Source organism: Eublepharis macularius, chromosome 15 (genome assembly GCF_028583425.1).
Source record: "Eublepharis macularius isolate TG4126 chromosome 15, MPM_Emac_v1.0, whole genome shotgun sequence".
NCBI classification, from domain to species: domain Eukaryota; kingdom Metazoa; phylum Chordata; class Lepidosauria; order Squamata; family Eublepharidae; genus Eublepharis; species Eublepharis macularius.
In genome coordinates, this window is record NC_072804.1 from 32,143,910 (window position 1) to 32,159,358 (window position 15,449).

The following is a 15,449-nucleotide window of genomic DNA, read 5'->3' on the forward strand; positions in this document are numbered from 1 at the left end:
AGTCCAGGAGCACCTTAAAGACCAACTAGATTTCCAGGGTATGAGCTTTCGAGAGTCAGAGCTCCCTTTGTCAGAAACGAAGCGAGCTCATTTTGACCCTTGAAAGCTCATACTCTAGAAATCTAGCTGGTCTTTAAGGTGCTCCTGGACCTGCCTATGGAATGAGAGGCGTGTCCAGTGAGAGAACGATGCAGTGTGTGTGTGTGCGTGTTGTTGTTTTTTAATGATGAGAAACTTTCTGGACCTAGACACTGATAGAAGGAAAAACCGTTTTTGAAAATGATGCAGGCATGGCAGGGACATCACAGGCACTTACCACTAGGTGCCCTGGCCTTGACGTTCCCCAACTACAGTAGGCAGGATCCCTGGCAGCACTCAGTGGGGCAATTCTCATGATTCACATACAGGTCTGGTTACTGAGCGATGCCATCTTTGCAACGGGCATCCCTCTCTATCGGATGGAAAGATGCTTACTGCGCCATATCCTAAGCCAAGTTACACCCTTTCTAATTCCACTATGAGCTTAGAAGGGGTGTACCATGGCTTAGGAAGGCACTGCAAGATTCCCTTGAAACACATATGAGCTAGGGCAGGGGGTGTTTCATAATTTGGAACATTGCAGGCGGCTTCCCATTCCATGCACAAAGGAAACCATTCCTCTCCCAATCGTTTTGAACCTACTCCAGAGCCAAAAGAGAGACAACTGAAGGTCAATTGATATATTATGATCGATTGGTTAGTTGCAGAACTTGCTCACAGAAGTTACAAATGGACCATTAGGCCAGTAACCACCTTCCTGCTTGGGTGGCTAAGTTTGGGCCTTTCATTACAAAGAAAGGGCTGAATTTACCAAATGGCAGACATAAGAAGAATGAGACAAGTTTACAAGGGCTGAACAGGAAAATTATATTTACTGGCCCTAAACTGCTGAACAATAACATTCAATTTATATACCACCCTTCAGAACAACTTAATGCCACACTCAGAGCAGTTAACAAAGTGTGTTATTATCCTCACGACAATCACTCTGTGAGTTGGATGGGGCTGAGAGAGTTCCGAGAAGCTGTGACTGTCCCAAGGTCACCCAGCTGGCTTCAAGTGGAGGAGTGGGGAATCAAGCCTGCCTCTCCAGATTAGAGTCCTGCCGCTCTGGCTCCCAATAGAGACCCAACGAAACATCTAATGTCCAGAGGGTCTTCAATTCCATATCCATCTCGGGCCAGGGAGATCTAGAAAGGGGCCCATTCTATTAAAAATTAATTAATTTTTACCCTTGATGCCTAACTCAATGGAATCTAGCTGCCTCAATGGTGCTCCTGGGACCACAGCATTAGGTGGTCTGATATCTACTAATGATGCCTTCTGACAACAGGAGCTGTGGCACCCCAAGAATCCAAGGAAGGTAAGCATCAGGACACCCATCAGTAGAACAATCCTCCTGCAGAGCAGCTGTACTTTGCATCTCCAGCAGAAGCTGAGCATGCATTTACTCCTCTTACAGTGATGGTCACACAGGCAAAAGCCCCTGTCCTTCCTTTAACCTGTCAACAGGACCTGAAGGGTGGTATGTTGGGCGAGTGTTGTTGTTGTTATTAATATTTATTTATTTATTTCCTTTCTCCCCAATGGGGATCCAAATCAGCTTACATCATTTTCCGCTCCTCTTATTTTATCCTCACAGCAATCCTGTGAGGTAGGTTAGGCTGAAAGTATGCAAGTGGCTGGTCCAAAGTTGCCCAGCGAGGATCCATGGCAGATTTGGGATGTGAACCTACTCCTAGATCTTGGCTTGACACTCTAACCCCTATACTACACTTGTTGGATTATTGCTATGCCTTTCTCTTGATGATATGATGGGAAAAACAGGCTTTATTGGGTATTGTATGAAAATTATAATACAGAATAACTGAAGAAAGGCAGGCCACATCACGTCATTATCAAAGACAGATTTTTCAAAAAAAAATTGTCCTGAACACACTCACGGATAATTTAGACATTGCTCTAAAGCTGCCATACCATACAGATTGGCCAGTGCAGCACCTTGGTGCCGCTGAATCACCTGCCGGCACGGGCGGCTGGCTCTGGCCAGCTCCACTAAGACGCCTTGGAAAGCAGTGACCAGTTCCAAGTCCACAGATGTTGCGGCCACGCGGCCCAGTATTCCCAAAAGCTCCTGTAGCCAGGCAGAGTGCAGGACAATCTCTGGCAGCCACGGGAAGAGTGGCACGCAACTCGCAAAGGCCTGCATCCCCAGAAACCACAGTTCGCCAATGGCTGGCCACACTGCCTCGTAGGCTGGTGCAAGTCGCAGGACCGTGTTGTTGCTGATGGGATCAGGTTGTGCGATGTGTGCTTCTGCCAGGAAAGTAACAGTGGCAGCAAAGAATCCCTCGGCTTCTGCAGTGCTCTGAAAACCTACAAGTGGAAAATGAAATAATGAAGAGAAGGAATGTACCAACGATGTCTATTTCCATCAGGTAAACATCCAGCCTGACAAAGAGCCCTGGTCGTCTCAAAAACTTGCACAAAATCTTGTGCCAATTTGGCTAGTCCTAATGAAAGGCATTGTATGGGTTTTGTTCTTGCTTGGGGATTTTGTGTGGCCAATATGCCTGCACGACTTTTCCCACATTCATCAAGGTCTGGAGAGGGACATCTCTCTCCCACTGTTGTTTAGGGTGCAAATCTTACAGATATAACTGTAATAAATACAACTCAAATGATATGAAGCAGACCAAAGTCTGCATGCCCAACAGGATAAACCTGCTGTCGCAAGCCCTGATCTTCAGCCGAGACCTATCAAACTCAATGAGGACTAAGCTGCTGCCAAGTCATTCACTTCCTGTACTGAGTGCCGTCAGCTTTAAAAGTGGAGTTCTTTCTTGCCTGGGTGAGCAGACTGCTTCCTTGCCATCATGAGCCCCAGTGTCGCCATGCTGGCCACAAGGCCAAGGTGTTCTCCCTGCGGCCGCAAAGAAGGAAGAGACTTCAGCAACTTGTCCATCAAGGCTGCGAAACAATCTTCCCGACTACAGATGGAGAGAAGGGAAAAAACAGAACAAAACAAAATGGGGAGGGATGGCTTGCGAGTTTGAACAAGCACAGTTTCATTCTGGCCCTCAGGAGCTTATGTGGATTTCTTGCATTTTTAAATTCTTGCTGCAGCCCTCCAGAGCAGGTAAGGTTCTGGAAGAGGGCCTTGACTCGGAACCACTCACCCAGTTTGCTTTGTAGCCAAGACGGAATTTGAGCCCCCGTCTCCCCAGTCCAAGGGCAACTTCACACACTGCATTTTTAGACGTATGCTTAAGATGGACATGCTCCTAAAGATATAATGTGTGGATGAAACAGATTGTCAGGCTATGGATGACAGGCTATGGCAGATAGATCCCTGTACCACTGCAGCAAGAAATCCAGGCTCTTGGTTAAATGGCTTTATTCAGAAATCAAATCATTTCCACAGATATGTCCATAGGATTACTCAGAAGCAAGGTAAGCATCTAAGCAGTAAGAACAGTTTGACAGGAATAATGACCTGCGGGAAAATCCTTCCTCTTAACCCACACGTTTGCTCCTTCCCCCTCCCAACAGTAAAACAGGACTTTTGGCATGAACTTGTCCTGAGCACGTCTCACATATCTGTATTATCCAGTCGAGACACTGAGAAAGCAAGAGATCAAAGTTGAGACATAGCAGTGCATGCGAGTGAGCAGTATACAAGGTCAGAAGCACTGAAAGTTTCTACAGTCTGTTAGATAAGGCACCTGGGGCTTCAATAAGCCCGTGAAAGGAAACAGTTACGGCATTGGTAATATGACATCAAGTTATAGCATGAAATATTGGTTCAGAAATAACAGGTCAGCAAAACAACAGGTCAGCATTAAGTATTGGCATGGATGGGGCACAGACATGACACAGATTTGTGTTTGGAAATAGGCCTATCCTACAAGAACTCTCCTCGAGGAGTAACCTGGAGGTGCACGTACTTGTTGAATGTATGCTTTGGGGCAAAAGTCTGTTTCTGTGCATTATGGTGCTATCCCAGGGATGCCAGAGTGAGCATGCAGGGGAAAACAAGCACCCACAGCAAGTTGCCTGGAGGGTAATGGGTGGCCAGAAGTTTTGATTAGGCTCCAAAGGGTGGTAGTTCTGTCCTGGGATGGGCCCTGAAAGGTAGAGATTCTGTATCCAGTCTATTCCACCATAACCCTACAAATTTGCTCACCATATCTCAAAAAGGACATCACAGAACTGGAAAAAGTATAGAAGAGGGCAACCTAGATGATTACAGAGTTAGAGCACATTTCTTAAAAGGAAAGGCTGAAGAGTCTGGGACCTTTCAGTTTAGAAAAGAGACAAAGGGGAGGGACACGATAGAGGCTTATAAAATTATGCAGGAGTCGAGAGAAAGGACAGAGAGAACCTTTTATCCCTCTCCCCAAATACTAGAACTCATGCGCATCCAATGAAGCTGATGGACAGTAGATTCAAGACAGACAAAAGAAAATACTTCTTTATACAACAAGTGATTAAAATGTGGAATATACTGCCAGAGGATGTACTGATAGCCATACGCATAAACACTTTTAAAAGAGGCTAGACAGGTCCATGGAGGACAGGCCCATCAGTGGCTACTAGCCATATGGACTAAAGGGAACCTCCATATCCAAAGGCAGTCAGCCTCTGAATATCAGTGCCAGGGGGCAACATCAGGTGAAGGCCTTGGCTTCTATCCCATTGTAGGCCCTCCAGAGTAACTGGCTGGCCACTGCGTGAGGCAGGATGCTGGACTAGATGCGCCACTGGTCTGATCTGCCAGGGCTCTTCTGTTCTTAAGGCATTTGGGGATAGGCAGAGCATCTGTTTGGCACGCAGGAGGCCCCAGGATCAACAGCCAGCGTTTCCAGTCAAAAGGATCAGGTAATGAGTGATGCGTTAGACCTCTACCTGAGACCCTGGATGCAGGAGGCAAGACTGGCCTTTGCAGGCCAAGGGCCTAGTTTGGTATAAGGCATCTTCACAAGTCCATGTGTGTGTTTCCCCATACCACAAGGCAGTGAACTGCTGGGCTCTCCCTGGTCTGAATTAACCTCCAACTCTACCTTCCTTCCCTGTAATGAGGGAAAAAAGAGGCTGTTCTCCATTTCTGCCCTTCTGGCTCCTCCCCTTAGCCTGCCCCCTCTTTCCTTCCGGAGGCCTTTCTCCCAGCTCATTCCTTTCTCCTGTTTGCTGCCATCCCTCAGAATCTCTCCTGGCTCCAAGTGGGTAATGAGCCGCCTGTGAGCTGAAGGACACCACTCTGTGGTGACTCTGTTCTTCCAGAGGCCTTTACCACCGGCTGCAGCCACCACATAGTCCTACCTTATTCACCTGCTACCTGACAGGAGCAGGTGGGCTTTGTCTCTTCTGGCTGCAGCCCAGGGGCATGGTGCTACACAAAATGCTTCTCTGTGGAATGCATGGGAAGTCCAATGCTCTCTAGCCACTTGCTAGACCAAAAGACTAAACCGGACAGAGAGACTTAGGACAGCCTGCTTACAAACCCAGGTTATATTCAAATGCTAAGGGCCTAAATCCAGAGGAGTTAGCTGTGTTAGTCTGCAGTAGCAAAACACCAACTTTATTGTAGCATAAGCTTTCGAGAGCCACAGCTCTCTTCATCAGATGCATGTTCTAACGAAGGTCTCAGATCATGCATCTGACAAAGAGAGCTACGGCTCTCGAAAGCTTATGCTACAATAAAGTTGCTTAGTCTTAAAGGTGCTACTGGACTCTTTGCTATTTTGCTAAGGGCATAAAAGTTCCCTTAGGTTTTGAACAAACAAAACAAGGTAATTACAAAACAAAATGTTACAGGAACTAAAGATCAGAAAACAAGGTAATAGCTACAACTTGTATCTGTAAAAAACCAGACGAGGTGAGATGAGGAGTTACTGACAAAAAAGCATCCAGGCGTTGGTGAGAGCAGCACACGAGGGGCCAGAGGATACACGCCTACAAATTTTTACAGCCAACTTCCTTCCCTTCAATGTATTCCTTCCTCCTCCCCAAGCCCTTTCCTCCTTGCTGATCTGTTAACAGTAAGGTTGTTAAGTGAAAGTCTCTTACCTCCTCTTTATCAAACTTCTCGAGTAATCTGTTTCTATGAGTCAGTTTAAAATCAATTCCTCTTTCATGAAAAGGAAGATTCAATTAGATCTCAAAGTAGTCATGTATCCTAACCACTGCAGTATATTGTCTCTGATAACTTCAGGAAGTTCTTAACCCCCACCCTCCACTGGTTATGTAATGGGCTATTTCCCACCCTCCTTCTCACTGCTGCCATTCCTTCCCAGCAGTTCCTTCCCAGCAGCTCATATCGATCTCTTCTCCTCCATTTTATCCTTACAACAACCCTATGAGGTTGGTAAGGCTGCCAAGTGTGTGACTGGCACAAGATCATCCAGGAAGCTTCCACGGAAGAGGAGGGAGTGAACCCAATTTGACATCCTAATTACACTGTCTCTATTTTTATCCTTACAACAATCCTGTGAGGTAGGTAAGGATGAAAGGGCTGAAATTACAAAAGGGTGCATAGAGCACCATTGTGTGGTATAAACAGAAATTATACTATCACATGGTAAGAAAGGGGGGGGGGAAACCTCAATATAAATCAATGAGAAATCAAAGAGGATCCCTCTTTTGAAAGAGGAAAAGAGAGTAAGAGGAACCAGTTGCTATATCTAAAAAAGAAAATTTCAGAAAAGGAAATCCCATCCCCCTATAACAACCCCACAGCCAGTGGTTAGTGAAAGCATATAAGAAAGAGTGTTTTAAAATGGGCAGAGTAGATACTTCACAGTTGAGGTGTGGTACAGATGGGCACAAGCTCTCCTCTGCACCCTCTCGATGTGGACAAAATCGAGAGGGTGCAGAGGAGAGCGACAAGGATGATCAGGGGTCTGGAGACTGAGCCCTACGAGGAAAGGCTGAGGACCTTGGGAATGTATTGTTGAAGGCTTTGGGACCTTGGGAATGTTTAGTTTGGAGAAGAGGAGATTGAGGGGGGTACATGATTGCTCTCTTTAAATATTTGAAAGGCTGTCATTTGGAGGACGGCAAGGAGATGTTCCAGTTGGCAGCAGAGGATAGGACCCGAAGCAGTGGGCTTAAATTACATGCACAAAGGTACTGGCTGGATATTAGGAAAAACTTTTTCATGGTCAGAGTAGTTCAAAAGTGGAATCAGCTGCCTAGGGAGGTGGTGAGCTCCCCCTCACTGGCAGTTTTCAAGAAGAGGCTAGATGAATACTTGTCAGAGATGCTTTAGGCTGATCCTGCACTGGGCAGGGGGTTGGACTAGATGGTCTGTATGGCCCCTTCCAACTCTATGATTCTAAGACTGGGGCAAGAGGTATGACTTAGTGGGGAAATACGTTTGTGTGTGTGCTTAGGAAAGGCTGGTTCATGCATGCGTATACATCCTTAAATTTCTAGTGGGTGACTAGCAGTTGAACATGTTGAACGCAACTGTATTAAAAAAGCATCTTGCCCAAGGTGGTACAGTCTCTGCTCGTCAATCTTGAGACTGCCCATGCATGCTCTACTTGCAATGACTAATATCATGTGCAAATCTGCCAGCAGAAATCTAAAATCCATTCTCTCTCTGTACTGATAATGAATAGATGACTTCCACTTGTGCCACAGGCTAGCAAGAGCTCCATCCCTGAGTCAATTTCTCTGTGGGGCTGTTAAACCTTAAAAGTGTCAACTCCTTCCGTGCACATTACCTGATCAGCTCTGGAACAGCCACAACCAAATTCAGAAAGATCGCACAAGCCGTTTGTAGAGTGGATTCTACAGCACCTGACGCAAACGGGGCTTCCAAGTCTGAAACAAACATCTCCCACTGGTGTGAGAAATACTGGCACAAGAGATCCGGTGCCCCCTCGGAAAAGAGGATTGCCCGGGGTCGATCCTCTGCTGTCAAGTGGCTTAAGCCAGGCAACAGAAACCTGGAAGAAGGAAGAAGAATAATCAGAAGTGAGAGAGTTTAATGGGCTGCGCCTACCTGTTCCTCTTCATTTCCTCCAAAGGATGCTCAATTGCCCTCGATATGCTGCCTCCAGAAGAGCCATGAGCATCCTCAAATCCTTGTTTAGAGGTTTTGCATTTAATTTACAACTAAATATGCTCCTGCATACTCATAGATAGATAGATGCAATCTCTTGCCTGCAAGTGATCCTATTTTGCTGCCCTTCAGGATGAGGACGGGACAATCAAGTTTACTATTATTATTAGGGAGAGTTTCCTAAAATGCAGTAGCGTGTAGTTTTGCCCCCACATTATTGCAGGGAGTGGGGCTGAGACCATGACGGTTGTTTGCCAAGGTCCTTTCAATAAGTCAACCACCAATAACACACTCTGAACCGGGATTTTCCTGCCTTGTGATTATTTCCTTTATCATCCCGCTATGCTTCAAATGCAGGCAAAGCACATGCACACCCCCAGTACTGGAAGCCAGACGTTCCTGTGCTTCAGCAACCAAATACAGGATTCACCTCAGAGCATCTCCCTGCCAAATGGGTGCCTGGCCGTCACCACCTCCGGCATTTTGCAAGTCGCTTCCGCCTTGCCTCCCTGCCTCGAACTGCAACTTGGCATAATGCAGGAGAAAAGGAAGGAGGTCACAGATCTCCTGCTTCAGGGAAGAGGTCTCTTCCGCCAGCCAGGCTCCCAGGACTCGAACAGAGGCAAAGATGAAAGGGTCTGCCAGCTTCTCCCACCCGGCCTGGAGGAAAGAAAAGAAACGTCATGGACCCAACAGAAAACAGGAGGCAAAAAGATACGGCAAACCCAAGTAGAATGAGTCACTAGGCTTCCTATTGCAGCCTGGCCTCTTCATGCCCACAGTGTCCTTGGGTTCAAAGGTAGATGCTGCAACTATTCAGCTAGCACAAGACATCCGATAAGCAAGGAGCATTTTTCCTTCTGCTAAAGGGGTTCCGCAATTGGCTCTAAGCCCAGGCTTTTAGCTGGAAGTCCTACATAAACCATAGTAAATCTCTGTTACTTATTGCTTTTTTGGAAGTTGTCTGCTGTGTGTGACCAAAAAAATAGTTATATTCCAGTTGTTTCTTGGAACGTAACAAACCTTTTTTGAGAATGTATGCATTTTATAATATATACAAAGATGTTAAAGAAAGATAAAGATCCAAGTCAGCTATGACTTGACGGAATTTTCCACCAACAGTAACCACGGCACTATCACACCGAACGATGTGCCAAGGAGACTGCGTTTAATATTTTAAAAATACATAATCAGCAGTGCTTCTTGTGGATAGTTTTCGAAGAACAGAAAAAAGAGAAAGGAGGATACAGTGGTTTGGATACAATGGAAAACTTCCAAAGACAGAAAATTGTCTGTCCATGGATCATGATTAGAGTTGCCAGGTCCCCTGGAGCCCAACCGGGGGATGGGGAGGTTGTAGGGGGGGGTGCACAGGCGGGACCCACCTTCTTCATGCGCAAAGTGTGCACGCACTCTGGAGCTGTTCCTTGTCACGCCAGGAATTATGTCATTCCTGGCACGACAAGAAAGAGCTTCAGAGTGCTTGGGAGTGAGCTCTGGAGCACCTGGGCCCATTCCCCACGCTTCCCCCCCCCATCCCTCCAGCCAGGTGAGTGGTGGCGGGGGGAGGGGCTGGAAACCTTAAGTGTGACTTCCCTGTTGCAGCTGACATTCCCCCTTCTCTGCCAAATAAATCAAAATGGGGGAAACGATTTGGTGCCATGGTGGGAGATGAGAAAGTCACGCTCTGCTCATGTTCCTAACCATCCAAGAACTACTGAATTCTCACATGAAAGTCAAAAAACTACCAGGTCAGCATGGATCTGCCTCCAAAGCAGCCCTTTCCAAACAAATTGTTTTTAACCCTGCTGGGAGACCGTCCCAACTGCCCTGGCGCCTTTGTCTCTAGCCCTTTCCTTCGGCTTTCTCTCTATTCAGAACATCATCCTTGAATGACAACTTCAGTTTCTTTCTATCCACAGGAAGTCTCGCCTTGAGCCAACATCCGAGTAGGCTACTAGCTGTTGCTTGAGCTCTGGAAAGCACTGGCACTGGAAGATTTGGGGAATCTTACTTTACCTGCCTCAGGTAGTAAACAACAGCCTCAAAGGCTTCCTCCAGGATTCCCACCAGCTGAACCTTTTGCTCCTCTCGAAGTAGAGACCCCTCCTCTCTCGTGCACTCCAGAATCGCATGCTCCATGAGGACGTAGCAAGCCACCACCAACTCCTGCTTCTTGTCCACCTCTGTCAGGTCAGGCTCTTCCAGAGACAGGCGGACCTCCACGCATGCCAGGTTGGCCAGCAAGGCAAAGAACTTGCCGCCAGACCTTTGTGCTGGAATCCATCCTGAGCCACAGGCTTGCATCAGGCAGGCCGCCAGTTTCAAGGCTGGATCCAGCTGGGAAGCGCTGAGCTTGCTGGCAAGGATGCTTGACAGGCCTTGGTAGAGGGACTGCACGCACTCAGAGCTCAGCGGGAGAAGGGGAGGCACAAAATGGGGCAGGACTTCGCAGATCTGGAATTTAGTTACATCTTCAGCCTTCTGGAACTCTGCACTCAGTCCATCAAGTACGTTCATGAGAGCAGAAGGGGCTCTCTGCCAGCACTTTGCTTCTGCAGCTGTCAGAAGCCCCACAAGCAGATGAAGGGCCTGATCATAACCATAGCTGTGGCTCACGTAGGCCTGACAAAGGGTTACAAGGGCCCCCCTGTTCACTAGCTCCCTGGGTCCCTTGGAAGTGGCCAGAATAGCACCAAGACACTGGTAAGCATCATCGATCATGGAGCTACAAGAAGCATCGCCAGGATCGCAAGTGGAAATCACGTCGTTGAAAGTTGGGATCTTGTTAAGGACCTGAGGATGTCCAGCTAAATCTGGATCAGTGCAGAAACAGGCCAGCAGGGTGAGGCCGAGGGCTTGGAACATGTGCCCCGGACAGCCCTCAGGGGGATCCTTGGAAGCCAGGAGCCGATTTGGGAAAGTGAAACCAACTGCATCAAAGATCCTCCGACGGGTTTTGGAGTCAACGTCTCCAGCTTTAGCTGTTTTGGTTACCTGCAAAATAAAACAGCAGCCGTCAGAAGAGTGTAAGGTACCCTGCATAACACGACTGGAGATGTATGGGCTATCCCCTTGCTCCTCAGCTGGAAGGCTGTCCACTTGATTGGATGTCTAATGGACCAATATGACCTTTTACCTGCTAGTCTCTTGGGTCTGTAAAGCATGCAATAGGTTATTCGATGCTTTGCTTTCTCCCCCTTTAGGTTGAGCTCTCTAAACTCAGCCCATGTGCCACAAACAAATAATGCTAACAGGACACAGTTATACCAGAAGAAGCTGAAGAAACTTTATCCTAAGCACTCTGAGCATTTCTTACAGGCATGAGGATTTCTACCCATGGAATGTGAATTTCTCCCTGTCCCCTATAACAGCCTGAAAGGTCCCCAAAATGCTGGGCTTATGAGACAGGGGTGTGGGGAAATCATGGTGGAAATCCCTGTGCCTGCCTAAATGTTGGTTTGGATCCAAGCCAAGAAGTAGTACATCAATGCTATGAAGAAATTAGCCACGTTCTAAAGCAGATTGAGAGTCCAGCCCTACACACAGCCAGCCAACTGCTGCACAAGACCTGGATTCTCTTTACTGCCACATCACCTCCACCCTTTGCAGAGTCAGATCCTTACCAAAAGAAGAGCAGCAAACAGTTCACTGTCATTTCTTGCGTCTTTCAGCATGTTAAGACATCTCTCCAGTGTGGGATTCTTGCTTCTCACCCCATCGTCCGGGGCAATGCCTGTACCTAAGGCCATGACACTAACCTTATCTGTAAGTAAAGGACATTAATTACTGTTATCATTCAATACGACCAGCTTGAAGCCAAATGTCCTGACTGCACTGTCTACTTACTACAGGGGATTTCTAGAAGAATGTGGATTTTGTTTTAGTATTAGCAAAGTAGGAAAGGTTCCCAATTGCCAAGGCAATTTAAAATCAAGTATTTAAAATTAATGATTACATTTATAACCTGCCTTCTTTCATCACAGAAATTAAGATGGCCATGGAAAGTTTCCCATTTAGGCGTAGACCAGAACCCAGTTTGTTTAGCTTCAGCAAAGGTACTGTGGCTGCAACCCAAAAGACACTGAGTAACATGGGACTTACACCTGTGTAGAACAGTTTCTGTATCATATATCCTTCAATCCTACTTTGTTACTTGTCCACATGTAAGAATCTAAAACATTTTTCTGTCCTGTATTGGGTTGGTATGTAAAAGTCAGAGGCTGATACTTAAGAATTCTTAAATTCCTTCTGTGTTTTACAACATGTTAAAATACAGGTTGTGAATTCTGGAACATGAAGCAAAACATTACATTGTGGCTTAATTTATTTCACTTGCTAGACTTCCTTAATTCCAAGACTCCAAATCAAGTAACAACAGAATAATATAGTAATTCCAGGGCCCCAGAAAGTTAACCTAGAGAGGAACATGGTCTTGTTGCCCTCCTTCTGAACTCCCCTCCAAAATCCTACCCCAATGCTAGAAGTGAATAGCACAGCCCTATTTAAGCTCATGGGATATACAGTGTATTAAAGAGTACATGTACCATTGAATGATAATAAATACATTAATAACCCCAGACACTGATCCAGTAGATAGGCAAACATTCATCTTACTTGACCCAGTAAGCCACAGCCCTAAAGATTAACGGTCAGTTGGACAGGTGCAATCTTGACTTCCGAGTAACCTTAGGCTAAGGCAACATCACCCAATCCTCGTGGGGGTTCACTCTTACGGGATCTCATCCCACCCAAGGCAGCTCACCTCCTTTATCTCCCTCCCCCACCCCATCTTTTTTCTCTGTCTTCACTGCACATGCTCCAACTTTGGCGAATCTTCAGGGAAGAAGTAACTTGTTCCTATCTAGCAGAAATCCCACACTCAATCGAACCAGCTGCCGGAAGGTCCCCTCGCATAGCCTTTCCTAAAAGTCTTCCACCCCCCTCACCTATCTTCTCGGCCCTATAAAGGGAAGGCCCACCCGCTCCTTTCTCGTCCTTACCTTCTGCCATCTCCCACGTTCCCTAAACTCATCACCTCGCAGTTGCCTTCCTAACCAATCAACGTGCGCTTCACTGAAAAATCGATGTGCTTTGGACGTCGCGCCGCCATATTAAATGAGGGCAACCCTCCCTTCTATTCGTAACAAGATTACGCCACCGGGACGTTGTTTGGAAACCCTCGCGGCCATGTCATGTGAGGGCAATTGCCCCTTTCTCTTTACTTAGAACAGTAACATTATCCCGCCTGTCTCGGGTTCTCTCATAAACAGACTGGCGGAACCCACAACCTGAAAGCGGAGAGGTGGGGAGGTCTCTCTATCCCTAAACATCTCTATGGTTTCATCTCTATTGTGAAAATCTCTCCATATCTTTGCCCTGGCAGCTTGAGACCGGAAATGACGGTCGATACAAATCCCCCCCTTAGCTCACATCCCTATATCCAGGTTTTGACGTGCGGCGCGCTTCCGCTTCCGGCAGCTCGGATTGGTTATTTCGCCTTAGGTCCGGCATCCTTCTCTTGTTTCCGGATGAAGACGGGGGGGGGCGGGGCCGAGTAGAGCGAGACGTAGCCTTGTGAGTGATCGCGCGCGCGCTGAGCTTTGAGTGAGGCTTTGACTGAGGAGGAGGAGGAGGACTACAACGACCTGCAGCTTGCACGGTTACTATGGCGATGGGAAGGCTCGTCGCCCGGGCCTTGGTTCTGAGGGGGATGCTGACAGGCTGACACCCACCACCATCCCTTTAGTTGAGGCTGTCAGTCCCGCCTTTCCCCACAAAATCCATCGCCTCCTGCCGTCTGTGGGGCCCTGTTAGCTCCCGTTTCCCCAGTTATCAACCTAAAGGACGCCCCCTCTCCATCCCACAGTGCTTCGTTCGCTATGGGCCCCTGGTAAGTGGTCTCTACCGCAGTTGGGTTGCAGACTGCAGTTCCTCAGCGCTTCTCTTTCGCTCCTGCTTTTCGGGTACGGTTGCCCCTTCTGGGCTGGGAAATTCCTGGAGATTTGGGGGTGGGGTTTGGGGAAGGGAAGGGGGCTCAGCGGGGATGTAATGTCACAGAGTCCACCCTCTGAAGCTGCTCTGGAGATCGGCTGTAAATTACAGGAGAACTCCTGGCTGCACCTGGAGATTGGCAACCCTATTGGGGGAGTAGGTACTGAGGTGATGGGAGGAAGGTGGTTTTCCTGCCTGTCTTTTTCTGTCTTCTTGACAGCTTCACAAAGGTAGCTGTGTCAGCAAAACTGAGCAGGAGTCCAATAGACTTTTAAAGACTAACTGAATTTATTCCAGTATAAGCTTTTTGTAAATCAGAGCTCACATCAAAAGGTTTGCGAGGTATATATCTCTAACTGATGCAGTGTTATGAGTAGCAGAATGATGAGAGTTGCTATTGGTGTGCACTCTTACACATCTGATGAAGTGAGGTTGGGATTTACAAAAGCTTACACTTATGTTCTTAATCTTGAAAGGATCACTGGACTCCTGTTTGATATTTGTCCTCTTGACAGTATCCCAAGTCTGGCTGGAAAATCTTTGTATGGGGCCAAAGCAGGCAGGTGGGGAATCAGAGGTCCTGAGTGGAGCCTGATGGGTAGTATAGAGGATTCTGGTGAAGCTAGATCTGTTGGTAACATTAATATAAGGAACTTGGTAAAACCCCAGCTTTCAAGTCTTTGTTTCCTTGGGAGTATTGTGGAGGGCATGCATTTGTGTTTCAGGTTTATGTACAGCTCATCAAGTCATTTTAGAGTTACGTCTTCCTTTGGCCTAAGAATTGTTGTATTTAGTCCTGTTCTTCCCCCCTGCCCAGCTGAAATCATAAAAATAAAGGATCGAGAAGTCCCGTCCCCCCGGACAAAATCAACATTCAAAGCAAGAGCCTTGATGAATTCTGACTGTGGTTTGGGATGGTAGCTGGTTCTCGCAATATGAAAGTAATTGTCTCTATAATTTTTGGTTATGTCTATTATGTTCACATTTAAGGACTCTGGCAAGGCAGGGTATGTGTGGGTACTTCAAATATATTCTGTTGTCTTTGAATTTGTGTCTTTTGAAATTGATTATTTGCCAGGATAAAGGGGAGGATAGCAGCCTTCCCATTCCCTTTTTTGTAACACCCTATAGAAATTCAGAGCAATAGGGATTACTTGTCCTATGGGTGTCATGGGGAAGTTTGGGATAGAAGGAGCAGAGCTGGTTGCAGGAATTTTCTTCATATATTTCCAGATGAATGCTCCAGGCACTTCACTAGAATGCTGTGATCTAGATCACAGCCAAGGAATCTTGCAACCCTGACTTTGTGCAGCGTGTAAGTGTGTTAAGTGTGTTCCTCTTGATT

The 15,449-nt window shown here is 47.0% G+C and overlaps 2 protein-coding genes across 2 annotated transcripts in view; one reads left to right on the forward strand and one right to left on the reverse strand.

Moving 5' to 3' along the window:
* Positions 1-1,951: 1,951 nt before the first annotated feature.
* On the reverse strand, positions 1,952-13,337 carry NCDN (neurochondrin). Its single transcript, XM_055000037.1, has 7 exons — positions 13,114-13,337; positions 11,737-11,876; positions 10,130-11,107; positions 8,541-8,770; positions 7,770-7,994; positions 2,887-3,029; positions 1,952-2,415 (listed from the first exon to the last, which is right to left on the reverse strand). The coding sequence occupies exons 1-7, from the start codon at positions 13,121-13,123 to the stop codon at positions 1,979-1,981; spliced, it is 2,163 nt and encodes a 720-aa protein (XP_054856012.1). The 5' UTR covers positions 13,124-13,337; the 3' UTR covers positions 1,952-1,978.
* Positions 13,338-13,678: 341 nt separating this feature from the next.
* KIAA0319L (KIAA0319 like) overlaps positions 13,679-15,449 on the forward strand; it is a 72,060-nt gene continuing 70,289 nt past the window's right edge. The window contains exon 1 of the mRNA XM_054999254.1: positions 13,679-14,003. The gene's annotated coding sequence lies outside the window, so the exon portion shown is untranslated. The remainder of the gene's footprint in view (positions 14,004-15,449) is intronic.

What these genes read in the sequence shown, in the direction of transcription:
- NCDN (XM_055000037.1), bottom strand. An exon ending in TGTTTGCTGCTCTTCTTTTG is followed by an intron (nt 11,108 to 11,736) that starts GTAAGGATCTGA and finishes TTTATTTTGCAG; the next exon opens with GTAACCAAAACAGCTAAAGC. An exon ending in GCTGTTCCAGAGCTGATCAG is followed by an intron (nt 3,030 to 7,769) that starts GTAATGTGCACG and finishes CTCCATCTGTAG; the next exon opens with TCGGGAAGATTGTTTCGCAG.